Raw genomic sequence first — 14,347 nt, forward strand, 5'->3', positions numbered from 1 at the left:
GCCTCAGTAGAAAGGAATGCAGAGAGGACCCCTTGTGGCCTCTCTGGCCTTCCATATAAGGAATTGACCATATGTCCAGCTATAGGTTAGGGGTTGAAGCTGTTCCTTGTAGCCATATATGGAAAGTTAGGAATGTGGGGGGTTTCACCAACCCTATATAATCTTTGTGTTCCCTTTGTTGAGGTGTGCAGAAGATCTTTGGCTTTCTTTCACCCAGATGTCTCGAGCGTCTGTTTTGATATTGTCTTTTTGTAATAAACTCTATGTTATTCATTGAGACTGTGTCGGCGAAGGATTTCTTCAAACACAACATTATGGCATCACGATCAAGAAACAACAAACTTAATCTGACAAACAGTTACAGTCAAGTTTATTTATATAGCACATTTAACACAACAACAGTTGACCAAAGTGCTGTACATAAATTTAGAATTTAGAATAAATTCAGGACAAAATCACTGAATATAAATTTAGAATCAAGAATCAATTAAGAACCAGAGCATCTGTTTACAAACATCCAGGAGATAAGTGGCAGTCCAAGGCCGCCAGGGAGCCAAATTCCTGATTCTATGACTTGTTTGGGTACAGACTGTACTGATTAATTTGTTGACAGCCTTCAGTCTTTCTGGTACCTCTCAGTGGCGAGAAAAAAAATCCAATCCAGTCATCCGGACCCCTGTTATTCAGTCCTCTGCCGTGCAGAAACAGGTAACTCTCCAAGATCTAATCCCTCCAATCAGCTCCAGGTATACTGAGTCTGAGTTTGAGTCTGTACCTTTCTGCATAACCCATCATAAGCAGCTTTACTAAGGCCAGACAGTTGCCCAGAATTGCTTCCTGAATTGTAACGACAAGCCAGGTATCTCCAGGTCCAATTCAGAGAAATCCCAGTGTCAATAAGCCGAATATGTGTGTGTCCTCCATCGACAGTACGGCCAGGCACGTCATCTTCCACACCACACAGGAATGACGTAGCCAGTGGGAAATGTCAATTGGATAAGAGGGAATAGGGTTCTCCTTTCCCCAAACTCCTCATGGTGAAAATTTGATCAAAATAATGGTGTTGAGAGACCAGCTGATCAGATCCATAATTATAAATTCTAGTTCAGAAGCTGTGTGAAGAGAGGCTCTAAAGCAGCAAAGCAGGATAAAAAAAGGACGGGCTGGGGAGAGAAGAAAAGTGCATTCGTCTCTGCTGAAAGCTGAAGAAAGAAACAAAAAAAGCATAAAACTTTTGCAGATTTCCAGGTTCTTCATGACTCCACCTACATGGGGAAGATGAGGAAGCCGCTGAAGGTGCTGAGGCCACTCTTGTCACTGATGCTTTGGTTTGGCCAGAGGACGACCCAGACTCGGTCGCCCTCATTCAGCACCAGCGTCATACCGTTGGCATTCGAACTGATGCGGCCCACTGTGTTGTAGATGGCAAACATATTCTCGCCGTTCTTCAGCACTGCTGCATTTAAGGATCCCGACTTTCCGATGCTCCCAGTAAAGCGAATATTGTAGAGTCCGTTTGTGGGTTTGGTGAAGACGCCTGCAGATGAAACACGGGGACAAACAGTCTGTTATTAAATGCAGGAAACTAGTTCAGAGCTCAGATCAGTCTTGATTCTTCCTGCCCCAAAATACCATAAAACTACAAGAAAATTCATCAAATAAATTCTAAGGTGAGAACTGTGAGAAGAACTTCAGGCATCATCTCAGGAGAAAGATAAAGACTTCCTTCATGTTCAGAGACCCCCCCTCCCTGGACCTGACCAGGTGAGTCTTACCTGTGTCTGGGTCGTATGCATTGCCAATGTTTGTCTTCACCTCCCTGAACACCAGTGGGCTCACATTTTTAAACGGTCCCTGATGGGTCCACTGTGAGGTGCTGGTGAGCGAAGCAGAGAAGGCCACCTGAGATCTACCTGCAGGAACACAGACAGGTGTTCAGGTAATGAGAATAATGCTAGTTCCTCTTAACTAAACTCTGACTGGCCCAGAGAAGCTGAGAGAAGACACTGGGTGGGTCTGAAGTGCTCCCTGTGTGATGTAATCAAGCACAAACAGAGGGGTGTCCGTTACCCTGGAAACTGTATGAATGGGCTTTACTCAGACTAAGATTTAAACCTGACTGAACCGTCCTCAGGTTACTTTGTGTTTGATCAGACGTTTTATGCTGGCACACTGAGATACGTTGTATCAGTGAAGGTGTTTAGAGCACAGTGACCTCTGTCCTCACTCAGGACTGTCAGGTCATCAGAGAGCGAGAACACCGATGACCGTCAGAAGCAGCTGGACTCTGAAGACCAGCTCCCTCTCAGACATCAGTCTGCCCAACCAGGATGAAGCTGCACTCCACACAGGAGATGAGCCGGGACCGCTAACCTCGCTGAAAGGACTGTGACCCAAGAGGACTCACAGCACCCTGAGGACCTTTGAGTTAGGAGGAGGAGGATCACACAGACGGTCTTGATTTAATCTTTAGTAGTGTAATATAAAATTGTTTAAAGCTAAAACCTCCTGAAGCCAACACAGAGTGCACCAAAGCCTGCAGTTCCTCGGCTGTCCAGCAGAGGCGCCACAGTGGGTCAGTCCCCACAAACATGTTTACAGCTGTGTGACGGGCAGGTTAAGGCAGGAACTGACTTAACAGCTTTTATTTGCTGGAAACAGGAGACGGAGCTGGACGGGGCCAGCAGAACAAGATACAAGACTTACTGGAGGAGTAACAGAGACGGGAGAGCACACAGCAGCAGGAACTGACAACAACAGCACAACGAGGACTGCAGGAAACTCAGCGCTTAAATACACCACAGGATAACAAGAGGAACAGGAACAGGTGGGGACACAGCTGGGAATAATTAATCAAGACAAGACAAAACTCAATGACACAGGAACAGGAAGTGAGTAACAGGTAAACAAACAGATGTATCACAAACACAGGAAACAAAGGACCAGGACACAGAGGGATAAACTGGACACAGGGATGCCACAATGACCAAAAGCACAAAGGGAAGCAGGAACTAAAACCAAGAACATAGGAAATCATGCATTCCTCCCTCTTATGAGCACTGGGTGAGGAGGTTCAAGCTGGAAAAACTAAGATTTTCACTTAAAGGCTGTACCAGCAAATTTATGAAGACTTTAGTAAGCACCATCATTCTGCTCCCTGATACAGAGGCAAGCTGGGCTTTTTTATTGGTTTTTGTTGTTGTTGTTATTTTGTTAGTTGTGTTGTGTTTTTTTGTAATGTGTGTGGATGTATGGATGTGCAAGTTCATATAGCGTTCCTATGTATAGTTACAGAGACTGGATCTCTGCTAGATGTCAATCCTGTGTTTGGACCTAGAGTGGGGAGTGTTCAGGGTGGGGGTGGGAGTGGGGGGGGTTAGGGAGAAACTAGCTTACATTTTCTTCTTGTTTTTCCTCTTTGTGACAACTGCTTTTTCAGTGTTCTACTGATTAATACCGTATGTAGCAGTGGTGCAGTGGGTAGGCGCTCGCCTTGCAGCCGGAGGGTTGCCAGTTCGAGCCCCTGTCCCTGTGTTGCGTTGTGTCCTTGGTTAAGACACTTAAACCACACTGCCTAACAGTAGCGCCGGTCTCTGGCTGCATGACCGCAGATGCTCGTCTCTGGATGAGTGATCTGGAACGATCATTTCGTTGTGTGCACAATGACAATGAGTTGAATCTAACATCTAATGTCAAGCTGTTAAAATTCAATAAAGAAAGTTGAAATAAAACCAAGAACATGCTTCATAAACTGAAACAAAGAATCAAACTGAAAGCACACTCAGAAACACAGAGCTCAAACCACTTTGGTCCCTGTGGATAATTTCCTCTTCAGAACAGCTATACGGGGAGGATGTTTCTATAACTCACCTGTTTCCATTATTAGGGGCGTGGCCTCTCTGACTGACAGGTGGATGGTAACACGGGCTGAGGTCATTGGATACATTAGGTGTGTAGACATGTTTTTACCCTGCACACACAATAACAGCTCGTGAAGATTTACTGTTGGATTCAAAACCACATCGAAGCTGATGTGGAGAAAAGAGTGCAGTGAGTGAAAAAACCTCCATAACTGAGGTATTACAGAGAGTAAGTGATGACATGAACAAGTCTTTGCGATGATTGCAGCACATAAACCTGAGCTATGATCACGTCTGCATATGAAACATCTCTAATTCCTTTGTTTTTTCATTCTGTGAGCCGGTATTAACTGTCATGGAAAATGAAACTGTGATCAAGATTAGGATTTAATGTGCCTGTTTTGAAGACAGCCTGACCATCTGTACCTTTGCTCTGAGGCAGAACCACGTTTGTTCTCAGAGGACATTCAGGTGAGAAGACACTGATGAGTCCTGGGTGTGTGTGAACGGTGTGTGTGTGAAAGGTGTGCACACAGATGTGTTTCTGAATGAGTTCAACATTTTTACATTAGCGCTAACACAGAAACAAACTGCTGCAGTGAGAAGCTGAACTCTGAAATTTTTTTTTTTTTTTTTTTTTGCCTGTCATGTCTGGCAGATCTTGCAAACAGAACTGTGATCTGAATGCATTGTTGTGCCAAACATATTTGCTATTTCAAGATGAGCTCTATAGGTTCTCTATAGGCTCCTCTTGTTACTGTGTAATCCTTTATTTTATTTGAATTATTTTTAACATGCTATTTATCAAATTGTGCCAGAAATGACAGGCTTAAGAAATAGAAAAGAGAAGAGAAAGAAAAGAGAAAGGGAAAGAGGAAGAAGAAGAAAGGGGAAAAAAAAGGAGAGAAAATAGAAAAAAGAAACAGGAAAGAGTGCAAGTAAGTAAACCAAATAGTTAGCCACTTGTTAAACTTAAGATATTGACAATATCTGCAAAATTAAAGATTGTGTGGGGAAAAAAAATAAATAAATAAATAAAAATAAAAGAAGAATAGTTATACAAACCAACCATTTTGTGTCATTATGTGGGTGTATGTGTTTGTGTCATGAAATGTACTTACCAATGAAGGCATAAAGCCGCAGCCCCGCCCATCAGAACCCAGAGGCAGGCAAAGAGAATCCCAGGAAGCCCAGGCCACCAGCAGCCCATCAAGACCTGCGAAGACCCGCGGCCACTCATTCCAAAGACAACCGTACACCCCTCCCAGCAGACGGAGGACGGAGGTCTCAGATGGAGTCCCAGCAGCCAAGGAGCAAGGGCACCAGAGCATCCGAGGCAACGAGAAGCCAGCCCCCCCCCAGCGGCCAGCCCCCCGCACGGTCGGCAGCAGGGCCCCAGGGCCCCCGGCACCCGAGGGCCGCCCGAGCCCCCACAGGGCCCCCCCCCCACGCCGAAGAAGCCAACGCAGCCCCGCGCCGCAGCCCCCAGGGGAGCAGGTCACCACCCACATCAGAACATCCGGCCCCACCCAGGAACCAGGAGGTACCCACACCCCAGGGGGGCAGGGGGGGAGAGGCAACCAGCAAGGAGCGGTCAGGAGGCAAGCCACCGGCCCAGACCCAGGTCCAGCCAAACATACAACCACACGCACACCGGCAAGCACACCCATGTACACATTTATGCACAAACACACTCTCACACACACATATAAACATAGATACACCATATTCACTCGCCCACCCATACTCACGAAGACTGTGACAAATACAAAGACACACATTCATCCATAGCTACCCACTCTCTGAAGATGGGAGCGGAAACCACCCCAGGGCCAACAGTGACCCCAAGATGCCGCCAGCCCGGTCCCCAAGGAAGATAAGATAAGATAAGATAGTGTTTATTTGTCACATGCACAGTTATACACAGTACAATGCACAGTGAAATGTATTTTGTACCTGCAACCAAATATACACACACATATAAATAAGAAGAATAAAAATAAAAAAAAGTAATTCACACTATACACTATATTCTATATACTATACACTATACACACTTTTATAAATTATAATATTTACATTGTGCAATAATGGTCCAGTTAGGGCTCAGAGTTGAGCAGACGGATGGCTTGTGGGTAAAAACCACCCGACCCCGACCCCGGGCGAGGCATAAGAAATCGGGGTGTGAGATGGCCCACCCCCCCTCCCCCCGCCCAACTTATAAGTGTATGTGTTTATGTTGTGAATGAATGAAGTGTATAGGGTGCAGTTAAAATTGAGGGGGCAGTTGTGCCACAAGCACCAACTGCTGGACGTCAGTGCTCGCCCACACTGCCCCCCCAAAAACCCTCCATGTCTAAAATGCAAATAAAATTTGGGGACAGACAGAAATGAGGATCTGAATGGGGCCACCTCAGCGGCCGCCCCTCATCAACCTCTGTGTAACATGCCTGCCCCAAAGGTCCTATATGTATCGTGTAGTATGTGTGCATGTGTTGTGAATTATAATGTCTATAGTGCAATAAAAAGGAGATGCAAGTGGCCGCGTGACTCTGCACGCAGCCTCTCAACCCTACACCCTACGTGTGTGTGTGTGTGGGGGGGTGGGGGGGGGTGGGGGTGGGGGGTGGGGGGTAAGACCAGGAAGGTGGAAAAAAAAAAAAAAAAAAAACCCCACCCAACCTGGAAGAAGAGAGCCAGCAGTCCACTGGCTCAGTAGGCACCCCGACCTCCCACACCCCAGCACAGGGCAGGGAGGGGTGAGCCCGGGGCCATGGTGACAGCATCCCAGAGCACTGCAGCACCTGAGACTGGTGCCACCGCCCCCATCATAGAGGGCAGCCCACTCTCACTAGACGCCCATTCACTCAACAATAGACACAAACAAGCGACAGGACATGCTGGCCTGAGTTGGAAATACGGTGCCCCGTCCCCACCAACCACCCCACCGCCGTCCCCACCCCCCACCCCACCCCCCGGCAGCGCAGGCACCCCAGGGCCCCAAAAGCGCAGACCGGACGTCCCAACGCAGGTTAGGTCAACCCACCCCACCCGGTGGCGCGCCTGGGACAGCAGAGACCCCCCAGCGCCAGGGGGGACCCACCGGGAGCCGGCACGGCCCCAGGCCCGGGGCCCCAGGGCCCAGCCCCCAAGCCACCCAGGGAAGACCAGCCAACCGACCGGGGGCCGGCACCCATCACCCCAAACACCCCGGACCACAAACCAGGACCGCAAGGCAGCACCATCCAAGCCCCCACCACCATCAACCAGAACAGGCACACAGACATCACCAGAAGGTCGCCCCAGGACTCCAGTCTCAGGAGGCTACCAGCTACACAGGCCCCCAGAGCTCCCACCCGACCGCCTACAAAGCACCTCAGGGGCAGAACCAACAGCCAACCACCCCCACTAAGTAATGGAGCTGATCAGTGGGAACCAAAGAGAGTCAAATTCCTCCAATTGATCGTTAGATGAAGCAGACATTCTCTCTAAACTAACATAATCTATTAATAAATTTCTGTACTGAGTAATACATAGTTTATTTTTTGACTTCCAATTCATAAGGATAGTTTTCTTAGCGATGCACAAGGCGGTGAGAACTATGTGTGACATATTTGACTCCATCACTAATTCACTGATGTCACCTAAGATGCATAGTCTGGGGGAAGTTGGGACGCGACAGCTAAACCATGTGGATAGGTCTTTACATATCCTTTGCCAAAATCTCTGAACAGGTACACAAGACCACAGAGCATGTAGATAATTCTCCTCTGAATTGCTTGTACAGTGGGTGCATATGTTTGAATGTGTAAGGCCCATTTGGAACATCCTTTGTCCAGTATAGTGTGTTCTATGGAGAATTTTATATTGTAAAAGTTGTACTTGGGGTCTTTAAGTCATTTTGAAGATATTTAAACATATTTCTGTCCATAAATTTTGATCTAGGTTAACAGAAAGATCACGCTCCCATTTTGCAATTGGGAGGGAAACTGAATCATCAGTTTTCAGTAATAATTTATACAATTTTGATAACAATTTTGGGGTATAGAGGTTAAGAAATTCTGTTACCCATGTAGGTATTTCTAGATTCAACTGATTAAGGTTAAATCTTCCCTGTAAAATGGACTTAAGTTGTTGATATTCCAGAAATCTACCATTGCCAATTCTATATTTTGACATAAGTTCTTGGAATGTAATAAGGTTTCCATCTTGGATAATATGTTCTAAAGTATTTACACTCTTATCACGCCATAACGGAAAATTCAGCATTTTCTTTTTCTGACAAATATCTGGATTGTTCCAAATCGGTGTTAGCTTACAGGGGATAAGTGAAGATTTAGTTATTTTCAAAAATTCCCACCAAGCTGTCAGAGAAGTATTTATACTAAGGCTTTTATAGCAGTTATGATGTTTAATACTAGGGCTAATGAAAGGTAGATTCGAGATTTTTATTTTTCCACAAAACTCCTGTTCTAGATCCAGCCATGGGTTGTCTAATGAATTGGATTTGATCCACTTTGAAATATACTGCAACCTATTGCTTAAGAAATAGTAATAAAAGTTTGGTAATTCCAGACCTCCACTGTGTTTTGGCTTTTGTAAAGTTTTTAAGCTTATTCTTGATGGTTTGTTTTTCCATAAAAATTTTGAGATGTTTGAATCTAGTGACTTGAACCAAGGAATAGAAGGTTTATTAGGGATCAGTGAAAATAGATAATTAATTTTTGGTAAGACCATCATTTTAATGGCAGCAACTCTCCCCATGAGTGATATAGGTAAACTATTCCAACGTGTGAGATCATCCTCTATTGTTTTTAATAAGGGGATATGATTTAATCTTACCAAGTCTGAGAGCCTGGCGGAAAAATTTATGCCTAAATATCTAATATTTCCTGACTTTAGTGGGGCCCTTGGGGTTCTATGGAAATTACAATTCAGAGGCAAAACTGTTGATTTACTCCAATTGATAGAGTAATCGGATATAGATGAGAACTTATCTATCAGTGTGATAGTCTTCAAGAGAGAAGCTTGTGAATTCCCCAGGAAAAGTAATACATCATCAGCATAAAGGCTAATTTTATGGTTCATATTTTCAGTTTGAATCCCTTTAATATTTGCATTTTGACGGATTGCTGCCGCTAGTGGCTCAATGAAAATTACAAAAAGAGAGGGAGAGAGTGGGCAGCCCTGCCTAGTGCCCCTCTGCAGACTGAAGCTTTGGGAAATGAGATCATTTGTCCTAACACGTGCATTTGGGGAGCTGTGTAGTGTTCTGATCCAGTTTATAAAGGATGAACCGAATCCAAATTTTTGTAGAACTGCTAGTAAGAATTTCCAATTTACCCGATCAAATGCCTTCTCTGCATCTAAAGACACGATTGTCGTCTCTAATTTGTTAATAGAACAATAGTCTATTATATTTATCAGTCGACGTGTATTATTGGCTGAGTGCCGACCCTTGATAAAACCTGTTTGATCTGGATGTACAATAAATGGAGTAATACTTTCTAATCTTTTGGCAAGGGCTTTGCAAATTATTTTAAGATCTACATTAATGAGAGAGATTGGCCTGTAGCTGGATGGGAGTGTGGGGTCTTTGCCTGGTTTAAGAAGCAGGCTAATGTTAGCAGAGTTTAGGGTTGGAGATAAGATGTGATCACTCTGAATCTGAGTTACCATTCTGAAAAAAATGGGAGCTAGCTCTGACCAAAATTCTTTATAAAACTCGGCTGGAAAACCGTCTGGACCTGGGGCTTTATTATTTGGGAGATGCTGTACTGCTTCACTAAGTTCAGATAATGAAAGAGGTAAATCCAGAGCTGCAGCTTGATCGTCATCTAGTTTTGGTAGAATTATATTGTTAAGAAATTCTTCCATTTCAGTATCAGATGGGTTAATCTGTGGTGAATATAAAGCTTCATAAAAGTCTTTAAAAGAGTTATTTATTTGTTGTGGGTCATGAGTAATGTTACCAGTTGAATCTTTAATAGAATAAATAGCTGTTTTTTCTTTATTTAGTTTTAATTGGTTGGCCAGGAATTTTCCAGATTTGTTTCCATGCTCAAAGTTTTCCAAACGCAGCCTCTGCAACATGAATTGTGTCCTTTTATCAGTTATTTCATTTAACTCCAGTTTCAGTTTCCTCAGGTTGTTAATTATATGTTCTTGTGGTGAAGCGGCATAGGCAGTTTCTAAAGATTTAATTTTCTGTTCTAATTCTAACACAAGTGTTTTTTCTTTATTTTTCATATGCGAGCAGTAAGATATTATTTTGCCCCGCATTACTGCCTTTCCTGCTTCCCAAAGAACACATGGTGACATTTCCGGAAGATCATTATTTTCTAAATATGCTGACCACTCCTTTTTGAAATAATTAATGAAATCTTGTTCTTTAAGTAATGATGTATTAAATCTCCAGTTCCTGGTTGGTGGTGTAACTTTTTTCTGTGTCAGAGAGAGAGACACCGGTGCATGATCGCTGATCGTGATAGGATGAATCTGTGTGTCTGTAATGTCCATCATCATGGAGCTGCTAACTAGAAAGTAGTCTATGCGGGAGTGGGAGTGATATACTGGTGAGAAAAAACTATAATCCCTCAGAGTGGGGTGATGTGAACGCCAAGCATCACAAAGACCAAAATCCTTCATGTACTGTTTAAGAATGTCTGCAGACTGCCAGTTCCTCTGACTCACTGCTGTACTGAGCCTGTCAATATCTGCATTAAGTACCAGGTTGAAGTCTCCTCCTATTACTAGTGTAGTGTCAGAGTGATCAGATAGTGAGGTGAAGAAAGTATGAAAGAAGGAGGGGTCATCAACATTTGGTCCATATATGCTAGCAATACATAAATCTGTATTCTGAATAGATAAATTAAGTATTATAAATCTACCTTCAGGGTCTATTGTAGTGTTGCTAATGTTAAAGTTTATCTTCCTGTTAATCAGTATAGCTACACCTCTTTGTTTGGAGTTGTAGCAGGCTGAGTAAGTGTGAGGGAACTGTGGAGAGGAGAGAGTGTGCACAGATGTTTTGGACATGTGTGTCTCCTGTAAAAGAACAACATCTGCTTTTAAGTCTTTTAACTGATTAAAAATTTTTAGTCTTTTTTCCCTCGAACCAGCTCCGTGTACATTCCATGAGACAAATCTGAGTGTGCTCATATTTAAACTAACTGATGGACTGTTGTGTGCTCACTAAAGATGTGTGTGTATATGCGCTGTATGTTGGTGGGTGTGGCGTGCTAATTGCAGAAATAAAAAAGACGTGAAAAAAGTGACCTGAGTGACATAAGACTGAAATAAGAAGAGGAGGAAAAAAGAGGAGGAGAAGAAGAAGAAACATCTTTTAAACAAAACAAACAAGTGATCACGGCACTATGCTCATTAATCGGCGTTATTGGTACTATTTAGACAGTTGAATATACATTTAGAGAACTGCAGAGAAAGTAGAAAAACAAAAACAAAAAAAACAAAAAAAAACTCAGAAAAGAGCGTTAATGTGGACACAGATCACCTGAACGATCAGTAGAGCCATGGCGTGGTGTTTTTGTCGCGGTAAAGCTGTCCGTTTACATACAGTTTGTCCACGGCGATGACAGCCCGGGAGCCTCCCTGCATGAACTTCTTCCGGATGGGGAACAGGACCTTGCGTCGCTCCAAAATCTCCTTTGGAAACTGGTCGTTGACGCTGAAGTCCGTCCCTCTCAGCTCCCGGCCGCGGCTCTTCACCAGCTCTTTTTGTTTAAAGTGTTCGAATTTGGCCACGATCGGTCTGGGTCTGCGTGCTCCGGGTCGCTTTCCTCCCAGGTGGTGGACTCTATGGAAGGCGATGGTCTTCACGGTGTCATCCGGGAGCTTCAGGTGAGTTTGGATAAACTCCTTCACTGTAGCCTCCGGGTCCTCCTCTGCCTTTTCCGGAATACCTGAAAACACAAGATTTTCTCTCATGCTGCGGGCATGAAGCTCGATAATCGATTCTTTAATTTTCTTATTTTCAGCTGAGAGCCGGGTCGTTTCCTCGGTGAGGGAATTCACCGACTCTCTGAGGACAGCGTTTTCAGCAGCCAGTGTTTCCACCTGATGCTGGCTGAACTCGACTGACTCCCGCGGGGCCTGAAACTCCTTGTGGAGGATTTCAACCAGGGCCAAGCGGGCGTCAAAGCTTGACAGCTTGTTGTCAATGGACTCCAGAATGCCCACAATATTAGTGGTGGGTGGCAATACCACCTCTAGGGAATCTTCGGGGCGGCTTCTTTTCGTGGACGGAGTTCCCTTGCTGGTGGAGGGAGTCGACGTCTTGTTGGGTTTCCCCATAACGACTCGCTCAAAACACCCGTCGATGTAACGCAACAGACTGTCCAGGTCCTCTTCACAGTCCTCCAGATTGCTGCAAAAAATTTAAGTTAGGCTGAAAAAACTATCTAGATTTGTTAGTTTTAAGCCTGTCTACTTTATAAATTGGCGGAAAAAAAGCTAATCACTCAAATGTTTGCAAATGGAATCACGCCGCCATTGGCGATTCTGCCGAGATTCACAAAGTCTCGCGTGACTACAGCATAGCCTCCCGTGACTCAACAGCAAGCTGAAATTTAAAATCTGACTCTTTTCTGCTGACCTGATCTAAGGTCATCAGTGAGGACACTGACCTCTGCACGCAGCGAGGCTTCTGTTTGAACAGCATGGAGGCTGCCAGACTCTGATCCTCACAAACATTACCCATGAGTCAAAGCTGATTCTCCCAACTACTTATATGTTCTTATGTGACCTTTGGCCCCTGCAGTGGACCAGGCTGATCATTTGTCCATAACAATATAGTTTTGGGTTGTAAGAGTGAACTATGAGCTCCTTCTGTCTCACTGCTCCTCACGAGGAACATCAGCTTCATTCTGAGGCTGTTTTTGTCTCTAAGAGCTGCCAGAGAACAGAAAGGACAAGAAAGGTCACAGTGGACCCAAAACCATGACCTCTGTCTTCTCAAGAGAATCTGCTAAGAGTTCATTACAAAAGCAACCTCCTCAAAGACCTGTGCACCCCCCCCCCCCTTCAAACTGACTGTGTTCCTGGCTGAGTGTAGTCAGTGAGGCCATCCCGTCTCCTCAGATGTTCAGCATGAAGCAAATGTGAGCAATCAGAAAGGTTTCTCTAACTAGTTAGAGTTCACAGAAAGACCTGTTTAAGTTTGCACATGGTAACAATGTCACATGTTAAACTCTTTTATTGGCAGTTTGTGAACAGATTGCACCGTAACTTAAAAAGTGAAACCTTCCCGGCTCGTTGCCTCTAACAGCCCGATGACTGATTTCTGTGCAATGACTGTTGTGTGTAATGTCAGTACTGATTTATTCAGCAGTAAATTGTGTAATTGCAACAAGCAGAGATGTGCAACTACACATCTTCTGTTTGAAACAGGCAGTTTTATAATATCAATTATGGAATAAATACGTATTAAATAAGTATTTCTTCTCTTTTTAACCCATTCTTTTCTCCCTTTAAGACAGCCTTCCTCTGATTTGCTGCCCCTTGCAAACAAAAGACTTGAACAGTAGGTGGGTGGGGCTTCGGTATGGCTGAGATGACCATATAAGGACTTCATCTCTCTAGGATATCATCCTGATCCAGAAGCAGACAAAGGTGGGGATCGATGGCTGACTGTTCCACTGAGGTGGGCTTGAACTAGGACGGTGTCTGGAAGATTATCACTGAACATCTGGGTCCCAACGATCCCCGTGCTCCATCTGCCGATGGAGTCACTCCAGTTTATTGGAGGTCTTCCAGTCCTGGGGTCGTCTTTCCTGACCTCACGTCCCTCTGTGAACCTCTGGTACCACTCAAAAACATGTGAGTGTGACATCATCTCATCTCCACACACTTGCTGCAGCATTCCCAGTGCTTCTGATGGAAACTTCAGGTTGGCTTGTTCCTCTGCTCATTGCTGAACTTAAACAGAGTGCATCCAGTCAATGACTACGGAGAGCTGAGTTGGTGGCACATCCCGCCAACCCCTCTCCCACTCACAGCTAACACAGCACACTCAGCCCTGGAGCTTTTCTGGCACCAGTTCAGAGTGGTGGAAGTGTAGCCTGGACTGGAGCTGATTCACAGTGGAGCATGAACATCTACCACAGGAGCAGGAGCTACACAACAGGCATGAAGGAGAAGAAGGTCCACTTTAAACAAACTCTGAACAATACAGAAATTTACATTTTTACTTGCATGTGACATTTTGTGATTTACAGTTTGTAATAATTTCAGATCACATGTACGTTCTCACTGAAAATGTTTATTCTCAGTGTTTTCTTCCACATGCATGTATTTCATGTTTCATTTACAACAAAAACTTGCAGCAGAGGTTAAAAGTGCTTCTTTTAAAAACCTTTGCACACAAGGTGGCAGCACCGTGACAGAAAGTGTTTACTCCAAGATTTCACCACATGCAGCTCGGTCTGCTGTACTTTTACCCTTTGTTTTATGTGGCTCACAATCCATGG

The 14,347-nt window shown here is 44.5% G+C and overlaps 1 protein-coding gene across 1 annotated transcript; it reads right to left on the bottom strand.

Annotated features, from left to right (window-relative positions):
* Window positions 1-1,265: 1,265 nt before the first annotated feature.
* Window positions 1,266-2,593, bottom strand: LOC115774029 (complement C1q tumor necrosis factor-related protein 3-like). Its single transcript, XM_030721037.1, has 3 exons — window positions 2,506-2,593; window positions 1,776-1,913; window positions 1,266-1,537 (listed from the first exon to the last, which is right to left on the bottom strand). Exons 1-3 carry the CDS (start codon window positions 2,591-2,593, stop codon window positions 1,266-1,268), a joined length of 498 nt encoding a protein of 165 aa, XP_030576897.1.
* Between the last annotated feature and the right edge of the window lie 11,754 nt (window positions 2,594-14,347).

The sequence above is a fragment of the Archocentrus centrarchus genome, chromosome 24, assembly GCF_007364275.1.
Source record: "Archocentrus centrarchus isolate MPI-CPG fArcCen1 chromosome 24, fArcCen1, whole genome shotgun sequence".
NCBI lineage: Eukaryota > Metazoa > Chordata > Actinopteri > Cichliformes > Cichlidae > Archocentrus > Archocentrus centrarchus.